The 23,429-nt window shown below is 46.3% G+C and overlaps 1 protein-coding gene across 1 annotated transcript in view; it reads left to right on the top strand.

The window, feature by feature from the left end:
- The window catches only part of KSR2 (kinase suppressor of ras 2), a 402,219-nt gene that overhangs the window by 131,978 nt on the left and 246,812 nt on the right, over nt 1-23,429 (top strand). The window contains exon 4 of the mRNA XM_087424142.1: nt 22,317-22,830. Coding sequence (XP_087280268.1) covers nt 22,317-22,830 — 514 coding nt within the window. The remainder of the gene's footprint in view (nt 1-22,316; nt 22,831-23,429) is intronic.

The following is a 23,429-nucleotide window of genomic DNA, read 5'->3' on the forward strand; positions in this document are numbered from 1 at the left end:
GGGAGGCCCCCCTGAGAAGGTGACGTGTAAGCTAATGACCTGTGTGACAAGGAGCCAGCTCTTGAAGGGTCTGGGGGAAGAACTTTCCAAATTGGGAAGAGCACGTGCAAAGTTGGTGTGTTTGAAGGAAAGAAGGAAGGCCAATGTGGCAGGAGACGAGGGAGGGGCGGAGGAGGGAGGAGGATGAGGAGGGAGGGACGTGGGCTGTGCTCTGGTTAGGGAGAGGCTTGTAGGCACCAGGAAGGAATTTGGATTCTAAGAGTCATAGGAAGTCACTGAGGTTTAAGTGAGGGAGCGAGAGTCTGTTATATCATTGTACAAGATCAGTCGTCACTGGAGAATGGGTTGCAGAGGAGCTGAGTGGGGGCAAGGAGATGACCCAGGAGGCTACTGTGGTTGTCCAGGCGTGAGATGATGGTGCCTTTGACTGGGCAGTGGCAGTGGTGGCGATGGAGCGTAGGCGGATTTGGGCTGTGTGTAGAGGTAGCATGGATAGGTCTGCTGTGAGGTGGGAGGGAAAGAGATGCATTCAGGGTGACCCCTAGGTTTGGGCCCCAAGCAGCCGAGTGAATGGCAGTGCTGTGTATGGAGTTGGGAAGTCATGGGGAGTGGCAGAGGTCCAGAGCAGGCAGTAGAGGGATCCACCCACAGCTCTGCTTGAAGAATGCACCCTCCTCCAGCTAACTCAGGTCCCGCTAAGGTTCAGCTAAGACGTCATCTCCTCCCAGAAATCCATGTGTCAGTGTGTGGACGAGGCGTTGTATACTTTATGACAACTGTCTGTCTATGTGACTTTGCTCTGACCTCAACAGGGCTGGGCACCTCGTCTGTCTTGTTCTCTGCTGTATCTCCAGGTACCTGATGCTTAGTAGCTCTTTGTGGAACTGAAAGGAATTGATTACAGGAGAACTCAATGGAGGGGAGGGGCTTCCCTCAAGAATATATTCCCGTATGCACCCTGTGTTCATTGCAACATTGTTCACAATAGCCGAGACTTGGAAGCAACCTAAGAGCCCATCAATGGATGCATGGATAAAGGTGTGGTGTGTATATACAGTGGAATACTACTCAGCCATAAAAAGATGAAATCTTGCCATTTGTGACAACGTGGGTGGACCTTGATGGTATTAAGATAAGTGAAATAAGTCAGATGGAGAAAGCCAAATACCATATGATTTCACTCATATGTGGAAGATAAAACAACAACAAACAAACACGTAGTACAGAGAATAGATTGGTGGTTACCGGAGAGGGGGCAAGGGTAAAAGGGCACATGTGTACGGTGACGGATGGAAGCTAGACTTTTGGTGGTGAACACAGTGTAGGCTATACAGAAGTCAAAATATAATGATGTACACCTGAAATTTATATAATGTTATAAACCAATGTGACCTCAATTAAAAAAAAAAAGAGAATATATTCCCGATCTAAAGATAGGGATTGGAGGATAGGAAAAAGGAGGACATGCCCGTTGGCAAGAAGAGAGTCATGTAGTAGAAGGAGTTGCAAACATGGGCTCAAATGATCTGGGTTCAAATCCCAGCTCTGCCTCTTTCTGCTGTGTGACCTCGGCCAACCCACTTTACCTCTCTGAGCCTCAATTTCACCATCAGTAGAAGGGGAATTGCGGTAGTTGCCTGGCTAGGTTGCTATAGTGGACAAATGAGACAGTGTGGATGGAAGCATGTACACAATGTCTGGGGAAAAAGTGAGTATGTGGTTGAATTAGAACCTGAAAGATCTGAGCAGGGCTGCCGGTAATCAGCCTCCTCCGATAATGCCCCCTGGGTTTTCTCTGGTTACCATGACTGGCAAGGGAGGGCTTTGCAGACTGTACCTACATCATTAAGGATCAAATTCCTCTTTTGCCTTACTCCTGGATCTCCCATTTATGAAATGAGAGGAAAAGGTGAGAATTATAAGGGCGTGGAGACTGACTCACAGTGAGATATAGAAAGCTGTCCGACTTCAGGTTGATTGAGACCCTGAGAGGTCTGAATCTCAAAGTCTAGACAAATGGTTTTCAGAGGGAAGTCCCTGGGCGGAGCAGCATCAGCACCATCTGGGAACTTGGAGAAGCAAAATCTCAGACTTCACCCCAGACTCGAAGCATCAGAACCTTAGGGGTGGGCCCCACAATCAGCGTTTAACAGCCCTCCGGGGAATTCAGACGCATGCTCACGTTTGAGATCCACTGGTTTAGAGCTTCCAGCCCCCAATACTTCTTTCCTTTTAATAGAGGGAGAATCAGAATGTTCAAGCTGAGATCTGAGTTATCTTCTAGACCAGGTTATTTGAAATGTGTTCTGTAGAACATTAGTTTCACCCATGAGTGGTGGAGGTTAAGTGACTGGGTTCCATGGTCAAATAAAGTTTGAGAAATGCTGAGTTTGGTAGAGCTCAAGTCCTACTCTGCAGGACTTAGCAGAGCCTTTAATGTGCTAATGTGCTTTGTGACTGTCCAATAGAGGGGTATAGCATATGGTCTTTCTCAAATTTACTTTCAAGATTCATATTCCATGGCACACAGTTTGGGAAACATAGATCTAGTCCGATCTCCCATCCAGTGAACAATCCTGTCTGTAAATTTCTGGTTATTCAGCCTTTCCTCCAAAGCTTCTAGATACACGGAGTTGTTAACTTTATGAGGTCACCCACGTCTTTTTTTTAGAGGGGCAGTTAGTAACTGTTAGCATTTGCCTCACGCTAAGCCACTTCTGCTTTCCTTTAATTTCCTCCTGTTGGTTTTAGCTCTGAGCCCTTGGAACCATCTTAGGACAAGTCTAATTCCCCTTCTGCGTGACAGCAGCAGAAAGACACCTGTCCATCCGTCATTTCTTCCTAAGACTCCTCTTTTGCAGATCCCATCCCAGAGCCACGGTCTGACTTTTGCAGTTGGTGAAATATTGGGAAATTGCTTCTTTATAATGGCTGCTTCCCCATGTGCAGTTGAATACAAAGAGCAGACATTTATCATGGAGCTGACAGGCATTTCAAGAATCTTCTGTTGTAGTTTATCCCCATTCCATCTATCTGAGACAGATCGTAGTCCAGCCTATTAATGAAGATCTGGGGAGATCACAGTCTTTCTCATTAGTCGTTTTGGTGAAGTCCGGTAGTTTTGCTTGTCTGAAATCTCCTCATGTCTAACCACGTGGTTTCCTTACCCTTCCATTCCTAAACCACATTTGTACTTCACTTTACTACAACCAATTGATTGATTGACTTCTTTCCTTTCTCTCATTTGTCCGTTTGTTCACTCATTCCAACATCTTTGAGTGACCACTCTGTGCCAGGATCTGCTAAGTGCTATAGAGCGAAGGCTGAACATGACCAATTTGATCTGCACAGACCTTACAGTCGATAGAGAGAAGAGCAATGATAAAATGAAAAACACCACTTAAATACACATTGTAACACTTTGTGCTAAGTGGGAAGGGATTGGTGGAGAATAACAGGCAGTGGGGACCAACCCGGATAAGGTGGTCAGGGAAGGATGCTTGATGTTTGAGCTGAGAGCTGATGTACGTAATTATAACCCATTTATTGAGGTTTCTTAATTCCATTTGATTGTTTATATCATTATAATCAGCCTTAGATTATAAGGACCCAAATGGCGGGGCCTAGGTTTCCATGTTGTGCTTAGTGTAGAGACATGGGCGTTGTGGTTGATGTTGAGGACGACCTGGAAGTCTCATACATGGTTGGAATAATTCTCTCCCTGTGGAAAAGCAATCTATAAGCCGTTGCCTTTCCTAAACATCAGAGAATCCTAGAGCAAATATAATGTGATCATTTAGTAAGAATCTACTTTGGTCTGGGTTTTTCTTTACACTGTAGTTGTCATATGTATCGTTACCTCAATGAACATTGCAGTAGTTTTGGAATATCTCCTGCACATTTGAAATAGTTGTTGTGCGATTCTCAGTCTCCTTTGGAGAATATTGATTTTTGTTTGTTTGTTTTGTTTTGATTTTCTTAATCAATCTGGTTAGGTTCAGGCTGTAAGTTCTGTCTTGCTTTCTGTGGCTGATAGTCCAACACCAGATCGTTTCTCTAAGTTTTTGCTGTGCTTCGTTGGGTTTCTTCTGAGCATGTGCAGTGTTTTATACACTGCACTTAGGTGTATAAAGTGCACTTTATACACTTACGACTTAGGGAGCCCCTTCTCCAGCTCTTCCCTTTCGGGGATTTATTCCACATTCTCTAGATCCTAGGGGCTCCATTCTCTGGTTCTCCTGGCCAAAAAGATGCGGTTGTCTCAGAGTTTTAGCCTACTGTCCTGTTGCACAGTTCTGAGTGACTGATCCCATTCTTGGGGTAGAGTGGTGATAGACGAGAGAGAGAAGAAACCCCACGGATTCTCGCTCACATTATCCACATAACATTGTCTCCTATTCCTGCTTCCTCTATCCAAAGGGATGGGTTTTCTTTTGGGATCATAGCTCCTGTGTTGTTTTCGTGTCACGTGAGTGCAGTATCATGTCTGAGATGACCTGGGGGCAGGGCTGGGAGAGGAAAAAGAGAAAAAAAAGACTTCTCCCCGGGCTGGCCCCGTGGCTTAGCGGTTAAGTGTGCGCGCTCTGCTGCTGGTGGCCCAGGTTCGGATCCCGGGCGCGCACCGACGCACCGCTTCTCCGGCCATGCTGAGGCCGCGTCCCACATACAGCAACTAGAAGAATGTGCAACTATGACATACAACTATCTACTGGGGCTTTGGGGGAAAAAAAAAAGGAGGAGGATTGGCAATAGATTAGCTCAGAGACGGTCTTCCTCAGCAAAAAGAGGATTAGCACGGATGTTAGCTCAGGGCTGATCTTCCTCACAGAAAAAAAAAAAAAGACTTCCCCCACACTTTCCAGCTCCCAGGGCCCCTTTCCTGGTCCTCTGACCAGGAAGTCGGGCTTCTCTGGAATGTTGGCTCCCCACCCCCAATGCACCCAGTGCACCCCATACACAGTTCCTAGGCTCTTCCCACCTTCAGGGTGAAGCTAGGAGATGAAGGAAGCCACCACTGCCATATTGATCATTCTACATATTTTTACTTCCCTCCCCTGTTCGCCTGCTGTTATGTACTTGTTTGAACCCTCAGTTAGATGCGTTTTGATTTTTCCACTGAATTTTTGGCTGTAATCAGTGGGAAAGATAGGATCCTAAGATGGGCTTACTCTGTCATGGTCAGACCCAAAACTGGGATGGATATCTTGTAAATGTTAACTCACTAGACCCTCAAAACAATCCTGTGAAGTAGGTGATACCATCCCCATTTTACAGGTGAGGAAACAGAGGCTCAGGGAGGTGATGTCAGGATCTAAACCCTCGTCTGACTGTCATCGTCATGCTACCTGGTGTCTTGTCTAAAGCATCTACATGGTGTTGAAGCTGCTTACCTGGCACCTTATCTCCCCTGCTCCACTAGGGGGCTCTTGGAGTCCTTCATCCATAAAATGGGGACAATATTAGCATCTACCTTGTAGCACCACTGTAAGGACTGGATTAGGTAATATAGGTAAGTGTTTAGAACAGTGCCTGGTACACAGTAAACTCTCAATGAGGGGTACCTGTCATCATTGTCACTGTCATTATTTTTTCCTTGTATGTTGAACACGGAGCAGCACAGCGACTGGCATAGTAGGGCTCAGTAAATATTTATTGGGTTCAGTCATTTGTGAAACCATTTTTTCCAGAAACACAGTGAATCTTACTTTGTTGTTTCTCTTTCAAAAATACATTAGCATTTTTTTTTTCCATTATCCCTTTTACTCCTCAGCTGCTGACTCTGCCCACAGGATGGATGCCCATGGGGAAACTGGGTGTCCTGTTCCCATTCCCACCCTACACCTCTTCTCAGTTTCCTTCCTTTTCTTGCTCAGTTGAACTTCTCCCACTTCTTCCTTATCATCCACAAGTAAAAGTTCGACCACCCCCGCCCCCAATCTCATCTGTTCCTTGTAAATAATAGTTTCTACCTCGCAGTAATGCTGTGAGAATTGAAATGAGATAGTACAGGCAACATGTCTACCCAGCTCCTGGTGTGTGGTAGGTCCTTTAAAAATGTTAGTTTCCTTATTGACTCTTGATAATACACTATCCAGAAGTTCCTACTGCAATGTGAGAGGAGGTATTCTAGATCTAAGGCAGGAGTTATGGTCCAGATATAGTTGGCAAGAAGCTGACCAAGGCTTCCCGCACCTCACAAGTACTTGCTCCATAGTGAGTGCTCAGTAAATATTTGTGGGATGAATAATCCACTGAACAACTTGAGCTTGGTGCCTTATCCATCAGCATCAGATTGCCCTACAGGGTTAGTAACTAGGGATGGGATGATGTTAACCATGAGCCTTTGCATTGCTAATATCTAGACACTTAGTCTAGATATTAGCTTAGTTCCGTCTCTGTCTGTGATTTTTATCAGTTTAAAAGGTTTAATGGTTGTTCAGACCTGGGATATTTTCAGTTTTGCATTGTTCTTTATCTCTGGGCTTGGCAGCTTCTCCTTTCAGAACGATCCCTTGGAAGCATCATGAGCTTGTTGTTTGGGCCGCCATGGCAGGCTGGGTACCAGGAAAGGCTAGTCGCTAGGGGGATGGACCCAGTTGTGTTGGCCTCCTTCAGATCAAGCCAGCGGATATTTCTTGGTGCCAACGTTGTGCCAGGGGCTGAGATGGTATGAGGAGGCGGAAAGTGCCAGGACATGACCCCTTCCTCCAGGAGCTCATGGTCTAACTGCAGACATGGACAGGTCCACAACTCCAGTGTAGTGGCCTCGGTTCCTAAGGGGCGGTCATCAGTGCCATGAGGTCACAGATGGCACCATCCTCTGGATGAATCCTCAGCTCCCCGCCTTGGCCTGCAGGTCACTGCCCGCCTCTCCTGGCCTCAGTTGCCCCTCCCACCTCCGTCATCTACACTCTGGCCCCACTGGCCCCTTGCGTTTCCTCCAGTGGGTCACCTCCCTGGACAAGCTGGTTCTGGTTGGGGCACTTGTCCCTCTTTCTTTGCCTAGTTAACCACAGGGCATCTTCCAGGCCTCAGCTCAAAGGCTGCTCCGCAAGCAGCCTCTCCCAGCCCTCAGCTCCCTCTGTTCTGTTGTAACTAAATAAAGTATGATTCCATGTTGAATGCCTGCCTCCCCTTTTAGATCTGCGCTGGGCGTTACATGTCTGAGGGAAAGATAATGTGAGCCACGTATGTAATTTAAAATCTTCTCGTTGCCACAGTAAAAACCATAAAAAGAAACAGGTGACATTGATTTTTTATTGTGGTGAAATGTACATAACATTTACCATTTTAAGTGTACAATTCTGTGGCATTAAGTACGTTCACAGTGTTGTGTAATCGGCACCACTGTCCCCTCTAGAACTTTCTTCGTCATTTCAATCTGAAGCTCTGTAACCATTAAGCAACCCAAGCTTCTGGTCACCTCTGTTCTACTTTCTGTCTCTACGAAGTTGACTAGTTTAGGTACCTCATGAAAGTGGAAACATAATGATATTTGTCCTTTCGTAACTAGCTTCTATCACTTAGCATAATTTTTTCGTGGTTCATCTATGTTGTAGCATGTATTAGAATTTCATTCCTTTTTATGGCTGAATAATATTCCACTGCATGGACGTGCCACGTGTGATTATCCATTCATCCATTGATGGACACTTGAGTTGTTTCCACCTTTAGATTCTTGTGAATAATGCTGCTATGAACCTTGGTGCACAAGCATCTGTCTGAGCCCCTGCTTTCAATTCTTTTGGGTATATGCCTAGGAGTGGAATTGCTGGATCATATGATAATTCTATGTTTAACCTTTTGAGGTATGACTTTAAATTTTACAATATGTTTTATTTAACCCAATATTTTCAAAAAATTACCCTTTCAACATGTAGGCAATATGAAAATTATTAATGAGCTATCTTACTTTTTTTTCATACTAAGTCTTCATAACCTGGTATGTAGAGTGTAAATTCTGTGTGGCTGGAGAAGCCATCCATCTTCTGGATCCAGGTGCCCTGTACATAGTGGGTATCTAATCAAAAGACACATGTACTTCTGCCTGGGAAAGGGGACAGAATTAAAACTAAATAACAATAGCAACAATAGTAACAGTGTTGGCCGGTTGTTTGTAAGGCGCTTTATTTTCATGAATTCTCAAAACAACCCTATGAAATGGGTACTTTTATCATTCCCTTCTTAAATGCACAAACTGCAGTTCAGAGAGGTTAAGCAGTTTACCCCAGGTCACACAGCTAGTAAGTGATAGAGCTGGGATTCAAACCCAGCTGGGTTCTGCCGTCCTGTGGCGAGGACTTATCGCAGGAGGCACTAAATCTAGATGTCTTGGAAAAGTCCCCATGGGGGTGTCTGCCTTGGAAGAAGGATAAAAAAAGTTAACCCAACACCCTTTTCCTGGAAGCATCCATGTTTCTTTCTGCTCTGGAGGAAGACTATGTGGGTAACCTGAACAAATTTACCTCCTGTCATGACAGGCTCCAAAGCCTTTGCAAGCAGTGTCCCTGTGGAGAGAAAGTGGGAGAGAAATCAGGGCCGACACCGGGCCCGCTGAATCTGCACGGCGAGGGAAAAGATGAAAGGATTGAGCAAAGCTACTCCCAAGGCAGTTGTCTGGAGATAAAAATAGGGGGCCTCGCAGCACGTAAGGTCATCTAATGCTGCTTTCGTCTTCCCGAATTTGCCAACGCATGAGGTTATAAAACTAATATAACGCCTGTCACTCAAAGGCAGGCAGAGTGATGGAGCAGCAGAGAGCTCTGGAATTAGAAGAGACTCCCAGGTCATCTTCTCTGATGTGGCTTCTCCCGGTGTGGACTCTCTCCTGCCGCATGCCTGGGGGTTGGTCTGAGCCGGATGGGCCTCCTGAGCTTCTCTCCTCCTCCTCCTCCCTCGGAGGCCCGTGGGGCAGCCCATCCTTCTGCAGGGGCTGGAGGGCCAGAGGCACAGCTGTTTCTCAGAGGATGGAGAGCCCAAGGGAGGCAGGATCAAGATAAGGACACCTTCCTACCCTCTTTCGTTGGTCACCAGGCCTTTATTTCTCAAGACTTTATCCACCCAGGGCAGCCCTGGAGCATGAATGAAATTTCAGCAACTCAAGGCATTTCCCACCTCATTTCTTGCCTGAATTCAGGAGGCGTGGTACAAATAATGTGATCAATCAGGCAGTTAGAATTTACGAGTGTTCAAGAATTGATTCATTCAACAACTGTTTATTGAAGCAACATATAGTTTATGCATCACGACAAAAGTATCTATATTTATTTAAAAAATTTTTTCAGCTCTATTGAGCAGTAATTGACAAATAAGATTGTCTAAATTTGAGGTGTACAATGTGATGATTTGATATATGTTGTGAAAAAATATCCATATTTATTCGTTGCCAGGCACTGTGCCAGGAGCTGGGCAATACAGTGAGAAAGTGAGCCTGGGCCTCTGCCTTAGAGCTTGTGTCCCCGTGGGAAAGACAGACAATAAACAAATAAATGGAAAAATGCAGTCAGTCCTCATTGGTTATGGATTCTGTATTTGCAAATTCACCTACTTGCTAAAATTCATTTGTAACCCCCAAATCAATACTTGTGTGTTCAGAGTAGTGAAAACTTTGAGTCCCCTGATGTGCGTGTTCTCAGCTGGGGCCACACAAGACAACGCTCTGCCTTCTTGTTTTGGCTTTCATGCTGTAAATCAGTGTCCTTTTTGCGGTCTTAAATTTACTGCCATGTTTTCATATTATTTGTGCTCTTTGTTGGTGATTTCCCTGTTTAAAATGGCCCCCGAGTGTGGTGCTGAATTGCTGGCTGGTGTTCCTGAGCACGAGAAGGCTGCGATGTGTCTTATGGAGGAAGTAGGGGTATTAGGTGTGAGTGACAGTGCTGTTGGCTGTGAGTTCAATTAATGAATCAACTATGTATATTACATAAGGTGTCTTTAAACAGACGCACACATAAAACAAGATCATGTATGGATCAGTTGACAAAAATGTGCCCAGAGGCTCACAGGAACCTAACCCTGCATTTCCACTAGGAGCAATGGTTCAGTATTCGCTAATTCAGTGTTCGCAGTGACTATAGAACATGATGACTACGAATAATGAGAATTGACTATATAACAAAATAATTCCACTGAGTGCCAAGGGCTAGGAGGAAAATAAAACAGGAGGAGGAGAGAGTAAAAGGGTGGAGGTTGTGAATAGAGAGGGATGATGAGCTCCCAGCGCTGTGGGAAGAGATGGGGAGGGGTGTGCCCACGGCCACGTGGAACCCGGGAATCCTGGCGTCCAGCGCACTGTGCCGTCCACTCTGCCCTCTGTCCATGTTAGGCTGTTCAGAGCTGCAGTGTGATGTGATGGCACTGGGGTTCAGAACCATGGTTCCAAGGAGACTGCAGTATCCAATGTTGGACCCAGTTACCACCAGCTACATGGACGTGCTTGGGATCCGTGTTGAAGATGGTACCGTGAGTGTCGCCTCTATCCTTGATTCCCCAAGAAGATGGTACCGTGAGTGTCGCCTCTGTCCTTGATTCCCCAAGAAGATGGTACCGTGAGTGTCGCCTCTGTCCTTGATTCCCCAAGAAGATGGTACCGTGAGTGTCGCCTCTGTCCTTGATTCCCCAAGAAGATGGTACCGTGAGTGTCGCCTCTGTCCTTGATTCCCCAAGAAGATGGTACCGTGAGTGTCGCCTCTGTCCTTGATTCCCCAAGAAGATGGTACCGTGAGTGTCGCCTCTGTCCTTGATTCCCCAAGAAGATGGTACCGTGAGTGTCGCCTCTGTCCTTGATTCCCCAAGAAGATGGTACCGTGAGTGTCGCCTCTGTCCTTGATTCCCCAAGAAGATGGTACCGTGAGTGTCGCCTCTGTCCTTGATTCCCCAAGAAGATGGTACTGTGAGTGTCGCCTCTGTCCTTGATTCCCCAAGAAGATGGTACCATGAGTGTCGCCTCTATCCTTGATTCCCCAAATGTGGACTCGTGTGAGTTTGGGCTTCAGTCACTACTTCCAGGATTGCTGCTCACCGCTCTGTCAAACCACAAGATTCTCTGGGAGATGTTTTATTGCAATATTCCCAATGTAGATTCTAACCATGATATTAACCAGGAAGGGCTTTTTTCCGTTTAAAAATGCCTGACAGGCAGTGGCCATTGCTCTCTTCATTCCAGAGACTGGAATCAGCCCAGTCATAATTTTAATTGTACTTGACAATTAAAACACTGAACATTGTAAAAGAATGTTTACACAGTGGAGGAGACAGCCCATGGAGTTTGGAGGCGGACAGACCTGGAGATTTCTAGAAGGATGGACCTAGGGAAAGTCCCTACTCCTCTCGGAGGCTCAGTTTCTCCATCTGAAAAATGGGGCTGATAATACATACCCCCTGGGTGGCTGTGAGGATTAATTCAGATGTGCTATATGTCCTGTTGCAGCCAAGAGAACATGCTCCATGGTCAGACTGCTAGGGTTTGCATCTCGGCCTTGAGCAAGTGTTTCAACTTTTCCAAAGCCTTAATTTCCTCACCAACCTCACAGGGATGTTCTGAGAATTAAATGAAATAAGGCATAAGGATGAGAGGGGATGGTGCAGAAGCCAGGTCCACAGTAAGCACTCAACAAATGTGAGTTATGGCCATTATTAAAGTGCTTTCTTAAACGCTCATTAGGATGGCAAAATAATGAAACAAAGAAAAACAACAAGAGTTGGCTAGGATGTGTAGAAATCAGAACCCTTGTACGTCGCTGGTGGGAATGTAAAATGCTGCAGCTACTGAGGAAAAAGTTTGATGGTTTCTCAGAAGGTTACACGTAGAGTTACCATATGACTCTCCTGGGTATATACCCAGAAAAATTGAAAACAGTGTTCAAACAAAAACTTGTATGCCAATGTTCATAGCGGTGCTTTCATAATAGCCAAATGTGGAAACAACCTAAATGTCCATCAGCTGATAAATGGGTAAACAACATGTGGTCTATCCATACAACGGAATATTATTCAGCCATAATAAAAAGGGATGAGATTCTGACACATGCTCCAACATGGGTGAACCTTGAAAACATGATGCAATGTGAAAGCAGCCAGTCACACAAGACCACATGTTGTATGATTCCGCTTATATGAAATATCCAGAATAGGTAAATCCGTAGAGACAGAACACAGATCAGGAGTGACTGCTTAATGGATTTGGGATTTTCTTTTGGGGTGATGAAAATTTTTTGAATTGATAGAGACAACATTGTGAATGTACTAAATGCCCCTGAATTCTACATTTTAAAATGGTTAATGTGAATTTCACTTCAATAAAAAAAAAAAGTAAAAAAAGAGCTTTGTTAAAACAAAAAGGCTCCCCTAAAGTTACTGGCTGAAGGTTAATCTCGCCAGATCCCCCGGTGGGTAATAAAATCGCAAATGTCATACAGAGCAGGACCTGGGAAGCATTACTGGGTCACAGCACAAGCCCCCTGCCCTGTCCCGTCTCCCAGATGACCTGTACAGACTGAGGTCATGTATTTGGTTCTACTTGGGGACGTCCTGGGACAGGGACAATGCCCAGCGGGACCCACAGTCTGGCCAGATGCCATGCTCATTAATGAGGTCTTAGATTAAGATTCTTGCCAGTGTTGAATTGCTTTGGCAACTGTGTGGTTTTCATTTGTCCTTATTCACTTCTTTTTGCAAGTACCGCAATCTAGAAACTTGCAAGTTCTTCCTGGATTTCAGACTTCATTCTTTCTGGGACTGTGGCTAAAACAAGTGTCACATTTGACTTTGGAGGGTCAGGAGGCATCGCCCCTAGTGCTGAGGCAAAAGGTCTGTTTAAAATGGTTCAGCCTTTCAAGGGCTTTCTGGAGGGGTCTCTCATTTCCCCAGGGCACTGAGAGGCTCCTGGGAAAGCCTCGATGGTGAGGGGGAGACCTGGATTGCAAACCCTACTCTACCACTCAGTAGCTGTGTGACCTTGGGCAACTCAGTCTCTCAGATCATCCTTCATTTCCTCTGCTATAAAATGGAGACAATAGCAGAATTTTCTTCATAGGGTCTTGTGAGGATAACGTGAAGTGATGCATATAGAATATTTAGAATACTATCTGGCACATAGTAACTGCTCAATAAATAGTAAATGTTTTTGTGTTAATAATCATTATTATTGTTACTTTTTTTTTTTTTGCTTTTTGCTTTACCACTGACTCTGGTCAAATATTTTCAACCAGCATCTAAAAGTTCTGCTGAAAAGTTATCAGGATTAAAGTAAAAACTACTTTTTTGTTCCATCAATGACTTCAGTCTAATATATTCAACCAGCATCTAAAAGTTCTGTTTCCTGCCACAAAGTTACGAGGATTAAACTAACAAGTGCTTTGAAATAGTCACAGAAGTTACAAGCAGTGGTGATTCTGGAATAGTAGATTCTCTGCCAGTTCTGCCTCTGGAGGGCTAAAGCGTGTATGCATTCTGATGCTGGCTCTGAAATTCAGACAAATTCTAAGCCACACATTTGCCTGTTTATAAAATTTTAATGGGAAGGGACACAGAAGTTAGACACTTACCTAGACTTTCTGAAATCATTTTCTCCCTCGAGAATGGCTTTTATTTCTCTTAGTCCCTTATCAGAGAATGTCAAAAGAAAAACCTCTACACCTTGAAATGTCTTTAATCAATCCTCAGACCTTTCATTTCTTAAAACCTATTCCCTTTTCCCCACCCATTTCAAGACTTGAAATAAAATGATTTTCCAGAAACGGATGACAAGATAGCAAGAGCTATGATTAATAACCCCCAGAGCACCTTGGTACCACACCTCCCCTATTTAAAATGAAAAATTACCTTTTTCCCTCAGACTTTATTAAAAAGAGGATCAAAAGAGAGAGAGAGAAGAGTTGATGTAAGACAGCGCATCAGTGAAATGCTTCTGAAGCTTCGGCAGAGAGAAATGGAATCCTTGTCAATTGAGCAGTCAGCAATTTGGATAATGAAGTGAGGCTCTTTGCGTCTTCCTCCCCAAACTTCTGATTTTGAAATGTAGGGGTGGAGAGGAAGAGGATTTGATGGAGAAGGGAATTGGGCAGGGGGTAAAGCTTTTCCTCCTTTCTTTTCATCTCTCAGACTTGGTAACAACTGTAGGACAGGGATTCTTGGGGCAACTCAATGCTCCCTTGAACCCCGTGGAGGGCTGTGTGTGTGTGTGTGTGTGTGTGTGTGTGTGTGTGTGTTTGGAGGAACTGTAGGCTGTGGGGGGCAGTGGGTCCCAGCTTAGCTGCAGGATGCCGTGTGATAAGGGGGAAGAGTGAGAGTGTAGGTTACTACCAACTGTGGGATGTTGGCCCGGTCCTGTCACTCCCTCAGGACTCATTGATAAGATGGATCAGTAATGCCCCCCTTACAAGGCCAGTGAGATAGTACTGGATCCCTAGCTGGGTCTGGCAGGTGCCCTCTGAATGCTGACTTTATATCGTAGCTCCCTAGTCTGTATTCAACAAATGTTGGCTCCTGGCTGAGGGCTCTGTTAGTCTCCTAGGGCTGCTGTGACAAGGCTACCACAAACTAGGTGGTTTAAAACGGCAGAAATGTGTTTCCGCATAGTTCTGGGGGCTCGACGTCTAAAATCAAGGTGTCAGCAGGCACGCTCCCTCAGAAGGCTCTAGGGGAGAGTCCCGTCCCGTGCCCTTTCCTGCTTCTGGTGGTGCTGGCGTTCCTGGGCTTGTGGCTCCATCACTCCGATCTCTGCCTCCATCTTCCCATGGCCTTCTCTGTGTGTCCTCTCCTCTTCTTATAGGAACACGAGTCATTGGATGTAGGGCACACCCTAATCCACTATGACCTCATCTTCACTTGATTACATCTGCAAAGACCCTATTTGTAAATAGGGTCATATTCACAGACACTGGAGGTTAGGACTTCAGCATATCTTTTGGGGGCACACAATTCAACCACCATAAGGACTCAGTGGCTTTCGATGCCTTGGGTTTGCTCTCTATGGGGGGATGGCACCTGGCAAGGTCAGGGATGTAGGCACTGAACACCAGCCACTTTGCTCATCTTATTTACTCCTCACCAGCATCACGTAAAATAGGAGGGTTTACTCGCATTTCACATGAACATTTATGCGACATTGACTGTGTGCCAGAGATGATGCTAAAGGCTCTACTTGCATGGTTGTCTTTAATCCTCAAAACAGTTCTAGGGGAAAGCTCTGATGTTCCCCCCATTTTACAGATGAAGAAACTGAGTCACCGTGAGGAAAGGTAGGGGCGAGTTAAGTTCTAAGCATCATCTTGCAAAGTTCGGTGTTCTGTGCATCGTGAAACTCCTACTTCCTTGCTGGATGTTTACTTAGAATAAATTCTCATTCTTTCAGTTTAGAAAGTGAATCTTCCAAATGCGGAGATGTCTCTCCTTCTTCTGAGGGAGCTGGGCAGTGGGGGATGTGCGCGTTACCTCCCCGCCTGACCTGTACTCCAGGGCCGGGACGTGTCTGCTCTGGAGATTCAGGGATCCGACGGGAGAGGAGACAGAAGGTCAACGTGATAAATCATGTCATGTCTTTGTAAAAGAAATCTAAGATGAGCCTGACACTCTTGGATAGATTCGGGAAGTCTTAGTCTCCGGACCAACTCTCTGGCTAGAAAAATAACATCTTCCTGAGGAGCAGTCCCCGGATCCCCGGGGAGAAGGAGAAGCAGGTGACATTCTCTTGCATCCTGGGCATCTCCACCAGGATGTCCTTCAGGAACCTCAGCCTCAGCCTGTGTGACCCTGAGCTCCCCACCTCCTCTATGCTGAGTTTCCCACCAGCCTCTGTGTAACCCAGGCAGGAAACCAGGACATCGGCCTTGGCTTAGCATCGTGCTTAAGGGTGCAGACTCAAATCCCAGCTGTCTTTCTTCCTCGCTGTGTGGCCTTGAGCAAGTCACTTAATCTCTCTGTGCCTCAGTTTCCTCATCTAGAAAATAGATTAATTTTTGTCTACTTTGTAGGATTGTATGGCTATGTATTTGATACAAATAAGTTACTCAGAACAACAGTGTCAGGTACCTACCTAGTAAGTTCTCAATAAACGTTAGGTATGTTTTTCTCCTGCCTTATACCCAGTCAGTCCACTTCTCTCCATCTCTGCTGCCACATCCCCCAGTCCCATTATCTCCCATCATCTCCCATTCAGTAGCCTCAGGCTGGGCTCCTGCTGCCACCCTTCACCTGTCCAATCCTTTCTCCACACTGTGCCCAGATACATCTTTCCACAACGCCCATCTGATCATGTCCGTTCCCTACACACAGTGGGTCCTGTTGAGCAGCCAGAACAGATGCTCACACAGCCTGTGCGCCAGGGTATCTGGGACAGCTTTAATCACAAGAGGACAGGGGGAGGAGCAGGTGCATGTACTCTGGGCCAGCACACGGGGCTCCAGCAGGACTCGGTGGCAAACAGGCCCCACCCATGGGGCTATGTGGGTTTTAAGCCACACGATCAGGGAAGCACCAGCCCCTCCCCTGGTGTGATCAGGGGCTGGGATATAACAGTGATAGGATGGACAGAACTTTGGTCTCCAAACCATCTCTCAGCGTTTGCCCATTGGGAGAGCCAGCCCCTCCCTTGGCATGAGGAGGGGGCTGGGGTCCAAGTCCTGTGGATATAGCAGTACGGCCAGGCAGGAATTTGGCTTCCATCCTATTGTCGTTGTGGTTGGAGGAGTGCCAGCCCCTCCCTTGGGATGACCACGGGGCTGGGGTCCAAGCCTTGAGTATACAGGCACCTGATGGGACAGACCAGAGCTTCCACCTCACCTGTTACCAGGTTTGGTGGCAGTGAACCCTCTGCTGCTGCGGGTTTCCAGGAGCTCTGCAGGAGGCCAGTCCTGGGGGCTCAGTCACGTTGACCCCTATCTCTCAACATCCCTTCCACGTAGGAGAACAAATCCCTGGGTGGTCCTTCTTTGCCCTTCTTTCCAGCCTCGGCCTGAATTTCTTCCTCCCTCAGAATAGCTCCAGCCACACTGAACTCCTTGCAGTTCTCCAGACTCCTAGGAAGTTCTCCTTCATCCTCAAGGTCTGGGCTTAGGCGTCACCTCTTCCACGACGCCTCTCCCCCTACTTCCACAGAAAGCTGGGTTCCCCTCTGCTCTCACACACCTGCGCTTTCTCTGACATCGGATTCCCTGTTCTATATCGTGAGCACTTATTTATTTATTTAATGGAGGTGAAACTCACAGAAGACACAATTAGCCATTTTAAAGTGAACAATTCCATGGCATTTAGTGCATTCACAATGTTGTGCGAACACCACCTCTATCAAGTTCCAAAACATTTTTATCACCCAAAAGGAAACCCGGTACCCATTAAGCAGTTGTTCCCATTCTCTCCTCCCCCTGGTCCCTGGCAACCACTAGTCTGCTTTCTGTCTCTATAGATATGCCTCTTCTGGACACTTTATGTAAATGAAACCATACACTATGTGACCTTTTGTGTCTGGCTTCTTTCACTGAGCATAATATTTTTGAGGTTTATCCAAATCGTAGCATATATCAGTACTGCATTCCTTTTTATGGCAGAATAATATTCCGTTGCACGGACATACCACATTTTGTTTATCTATTTGTCAATCAATGGACATTTGCGTTGTTTCCACCTTTTGGCTATTGTGACTAGTGCTGCTGTAAACATTCATATACAAAACTTGGAGTACCTGCTTTCAACTCCTTTGGCTCTCTCCCTGGGAGTGGAGTTGCAGTGAGTGCTTATTTCCTTACCGATCTTCCACCAGACTGTGAGCATCTTGAGGGCAGGGGAAGGACAGACACCCAACCCCAGGGGCTGGCATGGCTAATGTCTGGGGAGCAAATTGGATGAGTCCCAGGCATCAGGAATCGATATCTTAGTCATCGCTCCTGTTTGGCTGCATCATCGTGGTGGTCCAGGCTCTGTGCTGACGGCTTGACTCATTTGATCTCATCAACTTGCTCCTTGCTTCACTCTGGTATTTGCTCAAATGTCCACTGTTGCTTCCTCATCCTTTTCTGACTAAAGTAGCCCCCCAGCACTCTTTTTTTGTACCCGTGCCTAGCTTTCTTTTTCTCCATAGCACTTATTATTACTGACATATCGTAGATAATAGATTTCATATGACATATGTCGTTTATTCACTCATCCCCTTTCTTCTGTTTCCCCACTAAGATTGTGAGCCCCATGAGGACAAGGACTTTGTCTCTTTCATTCATTGCTTTATCCCAGTGCCTAAAACAGTGCCTGGTATATGAGAAGCATTCAAATATTTGTGAAATACTTGTTGAATGAATGAATGCATTCAACCCTCACTGCACCCTCCAAGGGAGCCATGTTCATTCTCATGTTACAAACCCCGACACTGAGGCTCAGAGAGGTCAAGTAACTTGCCCAAGGTCACAGAGCCGGCCAGTGGTAGAACCTGAGTTCTAAGCCAGATCTCTCTGAGTCTCAATTCCATATTCTTTCCATTTCACTCCGGGAGGGCAAGAGCTGTAGCTATTATGCCAGAGTGCTTCTCTGTGGTCTTGGAGTGAGTATATGATTAAGATAGCTTAAAAAATAGGTTGACTTTCTTAAGCATGATTTACTTAGGCTAATTGGACACTGAGCTTGTATTCGCTGAGCAAATGCGTCAATCCAGAGCTTGATGGAGATGGAGAGGCTGATCTGGGCTTGCTTCTCTGCCTGCCCCTGGCTCTCAGCTATTCAGCCTCTCTGAGCATCAGCTCCCTAGAGGTTCGCAGGGCGATGATGGCATCTGCTGTGTGTACAGCTCTCAGCACAAGTGCACACTCTTTCAATGGGAGGTAGTGCCATGTTACCATAGTGTTGAGAATTACAGTGAGGGTAGCGAACATTTATGGAGTGCCTACTGTGTGCCAGGTACGGTGCTCAGCACATCACTCGTGTTATTGCATTTGATCTTCATAATATTCCCCTGGGGTAGGTCCTATTATTGCTCCATTTCACAGGTGATAAAGCAAAGACTCAGAGAGGTTAGACAAGTGCCCAAGGCCACACAGCCAGTAAGTGGGGGAGCCAGAAATAGGGCCAAGTCATCTGCCTCCAGAGTTGGCTCTCTTAGTCACTAGGCTATTGTGTATGTGTAAGTATTTGAGAATAGCCACCATGGGATGGTGACTTTGATAGAATGTTCTGGCAAAGTCTGGGAAAAGGGAGACTCTTGTTAGAAATGAACCCTTGCTCCAGCTTCTATCCCCATTTGGCTGATTTTAATGTTCCATGGTCTTCGGTAAATGCAGATCCCAGCTCTCCATCGCAGATGCCCCTGTGCCCTGGTTGTTGAGATGGGCGAGGTCCTGGGTTTAATCTCAGCTGCCGGTCCCCATCTCTGTTGTGAACTTGGGCACATCTTCATCTCTGCACATCCATTTCCTTATCTACAAAGGGGAGATCAAAGTGGCTCTTTGCACACAGAGTTATGAAAATTAAGTAAGATGTAAAAGAGTCCCAGTATAACGAATGAAGAAAGCAGATGACAAACCATTAAATAAGATCTTATGGCATTTCTTAAAACAAAAAAAAATGCAGAGCAAACCATCTGGCAGGCTCCACAGCCAAACATTAATAGGGATGATGGCTAGGCTGGAAAACAACATTGCCTTTTCCTTATCTGAATTTTCTAATTTTTCTATAATGAACATGTAATAACAAAGTGAGTTGTTTTAATTAAAAATGGGGCAATGAGTCAGTGTTCATGAGAGCACTTTGTCAACTGTCCAATGCTCCATAAATTAGCTCTCGTTATGGTCGTTATAGTAATTATTATTGTTATTGCTAGTCGGCCATGAGTTGAAATTTATTTCTGCCCCAAATCTCCTTCCTTGGCCCGTGACAGGAGGGCCTACTCTGTCACCTTCTGCCAGGTCCTGCTTTTTCATCCATTGACACCCTGCTGACTTCTCTCTATCTTTGCTGCCATCACCCCAATGGGAGCCAGCATCGCCTCTGGCCTGGAGCCCTGCTCTCCGTGTCCGAGGGGCAGCCCCAGTGATGGCTGAGAAATGAACTTTAGATCAAAACCAATGAACTTGGTATAAAATCCACACTGAACCTTGTCCCACAGGCCTGGAGGTCTGTCCCTCACTTGTCCCTTTAGCCTCTCCTTGAGCTACTTGCCCCATTGTCACTATACACTGCCTTTGAGCAGGCACCCAGAAAAGGGAGCTAGGAAAGTAATTGCCCTAATTTAGCTGGTTTTTAAGCCTGTACATATGGTATTATTTGACCCTTATGCTTTTACATCTGTTAGTGTGGAAGAAAGTCTGCACATTGTAGCTTGAGAGTCTGCACATGTAGCCCAAATCTCAGTATGGCAAATGAATGAAAAGATGGTAATGCACGATTGGATTTTTATTTTTATTTTTTGACTCAGCCTAGACCAGGCTGAAAAATTCAACTTGCATTCATGACAGTGGGTATTTTTTTAATATCACCATTTTTTCCTAATAAACTGTTGTAAGACTTTAAAAAAAAAAAAGCCCCTTCCTACCTCTATGCTTTGGTGCTTGACATCCTCCTCCCCCTGCCCACACCCGCCATGCTCTTTCCTCAGCTCTTGGCATGGCGATCCCCTTCTTGTCCTCAGATGCCAGCTTAAATGTCACTTCCTTAAAGGCCTGACCACTCGACCTGAAGTAAGCCCCCTCACCAAATCTTGTGTTTTCAATTGAAATTTTCATTGGGCTAATTGTAGGTTCACATGCAGTTGTAAGAAATAACGTAGACAGATCCTGCCGTAGTCAGCTCAGGCTGCTGTAACAAATACCATAGACTGGGTGGCTTAAACAACAGACACTATTTCTCACAGTTCTGGAAGCTGGGAAGTCCAAGATCAAGGTGCAGGCAGATTTGGTTCTCATGGAGGGCCTCTTCCTGGCTTGTAGACAGCCCCCTTCATGGCCTCACCTTGGAGCTTTTGTGTCTCTTCATCTCCTTAGAAGGGCACTAATCCCATCATGAGGGCCCCACCCTCAACCTCATCTAAACCCAATCACCCCCAAAGCCCCACCTCCTAATACCACCACCTTGGAGATTAGGATTTCAACATATGGATTTTGGGGAGATACAAACATTCAGCCCATCACAGATCCCCTGTACAGTTTGCTCGGTTTCTCTCAATGGTAACTTTTTGCAAAACTATGTGCTTTTCCAAATTTTATTTTTTTTGCAAAAAACGTTGTCTTTTACAAAAAAAGTAAGTTTTTGCAGAACTTATGTGTGTGTATTTAGTTCTGTGCAATTTTATCACCTGGGTCGGTTCACATATCCAGCCCCACCCACAGTGAAGACACTGGGCAGTTCCAATGCCACAAGTGTCCCTTGTGTGGCCCTTCTGTAGCCACACCTACCTCCCTCCTGCCTCTGTCCTCCATCCCTAATCCCTGGCAACCACCAATCCATCCTCCATTTCTAGAGTGTTGTCATTTCAAAAACGGTATATAAATGGAGTCATACACGTAACCTTTGGGATTGGCTTTTTTGCTTTGGAGAGTCCCCAGGCCATTGTGGGCATCAATGGTTCCTTCCTTTATGTGGCTGAGTGGTGTTCTGTGGTTGCACGTATCACTGTTGACACTCACCGTGGCCAATTCTCTTCTTATCACATCATTCTGTTTGTTTCCCTACCGGCACTGACAACCACCTGAAATCCTTTCATGAGTGTGTTTTCTTCTCTTTCCTGTCTCTCCTTCTGCAGAATGTAAGTCTAGGGGACCTGGGCCTGGCCTATGTGTGGTCTCTTGTGCCTTTTCCAAGCATAGAGCTTGGCACATTCAGAAAGTGCTTGTTGAATGAGTGCATGGCCGAGCACACAGCAGTGGTGGATCTAGAAGAAGTATGTAGGTGCTGAGTAAGGGGTCAGGGAGTGACGGGGGCGAACCTGACTTCCGCAGAATTCGTGTATCTCACGTGGGGGTTAGGTATTAAAATTGCTATGTAAGGGAAAGATTATCCTTGAAAATCTTTTAAATCACCTTGAAATTGCTGGAACTGGGAGGCTTGGAAACTCAAAAGGCAGGAATTAACTGCTTTGCTTTTGGGGGCGTTTGGGATGTGGGCTCCCCAGCCCTGGGGATTGAATGGGGGTTATGGTGAGAGGGTCAACAAAGGGATTCCATTCTCTTTAGGGAGTGGCTGAGTGGGCGTGTTGGATTTTTGTAAATGTGCATATGGTGTGACCTGCGTACGTGTGGTGTGTATCCGTGTAATGCGCATGTGCTGTAACGTGCATATGGTGTAATTCGCCTGGCTTTCTCATGGCTTACCCACTGTCTCTCTGCTGCTTTGCTCCAACTCAGGAGGCAACCTTTCCAAACAAGACTGGACCATCCAGTGGCCCACCACGGAGACGGGGAAGGAGAACAATCCCATGTGCCCCCCGGAGCCGACCCCGTGGATCCGCACCCACCTCTCCCAGAGCCCCAGGGTCCAGTCCAGGTGCGTCCAGCACTACTGTCACACCAGCCCCACGCCCGGGGCCCCCGTGTACACCCACGTGGACAGGCTCACCGTGGACGCCTACCCGGGCCTATGCCCGCCACCGCCACTGGAGTCGGGCCACCGTTCCCTGCCCCCGTCGCCCAGGCAAAGGCACGCGGTCCGCACCCCACCGCGCACCCCCAATATCGTCACCACCGTGACCCCGCCAGGCACGCCGCCCATGAGGAGGAAGAGCAAGCTAAAGCCCCCCGGGACCCCGCCACCCTCTTCCCGAAAGCTCATCCACTTGATCCCGGGTTTCACGGCCCTGCATCGCAGCAAGTCCCACGAGTTCCAGCTGGCGCACCGCGTAGACGAGGCCCACACGCCCAAGTGAGTACATGTGGTGGGTGCCCTGGGGCGGCTGAGCCCAGGGTGCGAGGGGCTGCCTCACGGCCCCAGGGGCCTCCCAGTCAGAGAAGCCTCGAATGGACTTGTGTTTCCTTCCTCCGGTTGAATGAAAGGTGATTTTTCACTGAGGGGCCGTGAGAAAATGCATAGATTGGAATTTCCCAGAAGTGACCCTTTTTATACCAATACTCTAAAGTAGGGGTCTGCAAACCATAGCCTAGGGGCCAAATCTGAATTTATTGCAACACAGCCATGTTCCTTCATGTATGTATTGTCTGTGGCTGCTTTCTTGCTGCGATGGTGGGGTTGAGTATGGCCCCAAAGCCAAAAATATTGGCCATCTGGCCCTTCATGGGGAAAGTTTGCCGGCCCTGCAGAGTATGGCCTAGTGCTGTCTCTAGTAGTAGGATGCGAGCTACATATGCAACCTTACATTTTCCAGTAGCCACATTAAAAAGAGTAAAAAGAAACAAGTGATATTAATTTTTATAATATGTGTCATTTAACCCAATATATCAAAATATTATCATTTCAACATAGAATGAATGTAAAATGTTGTTATGGAAATATTTTGCATTCTA

The sequence above is a fragment of the Ceratotherium simum genome, chromosome 35, assembly GCF_057802395.1.
Source record: "Ceratotherium simum simum isolate JZ-2026a chromosome 35, ASM5780239v1, whole genome shotgun sequence".
Lineage (NCBI taxonomy): Eukaryota > Metazoa > Chordata > Mammalia > Perissodactyla > Rhinocerotidae > Ceratotherium > Ceratotherium simum.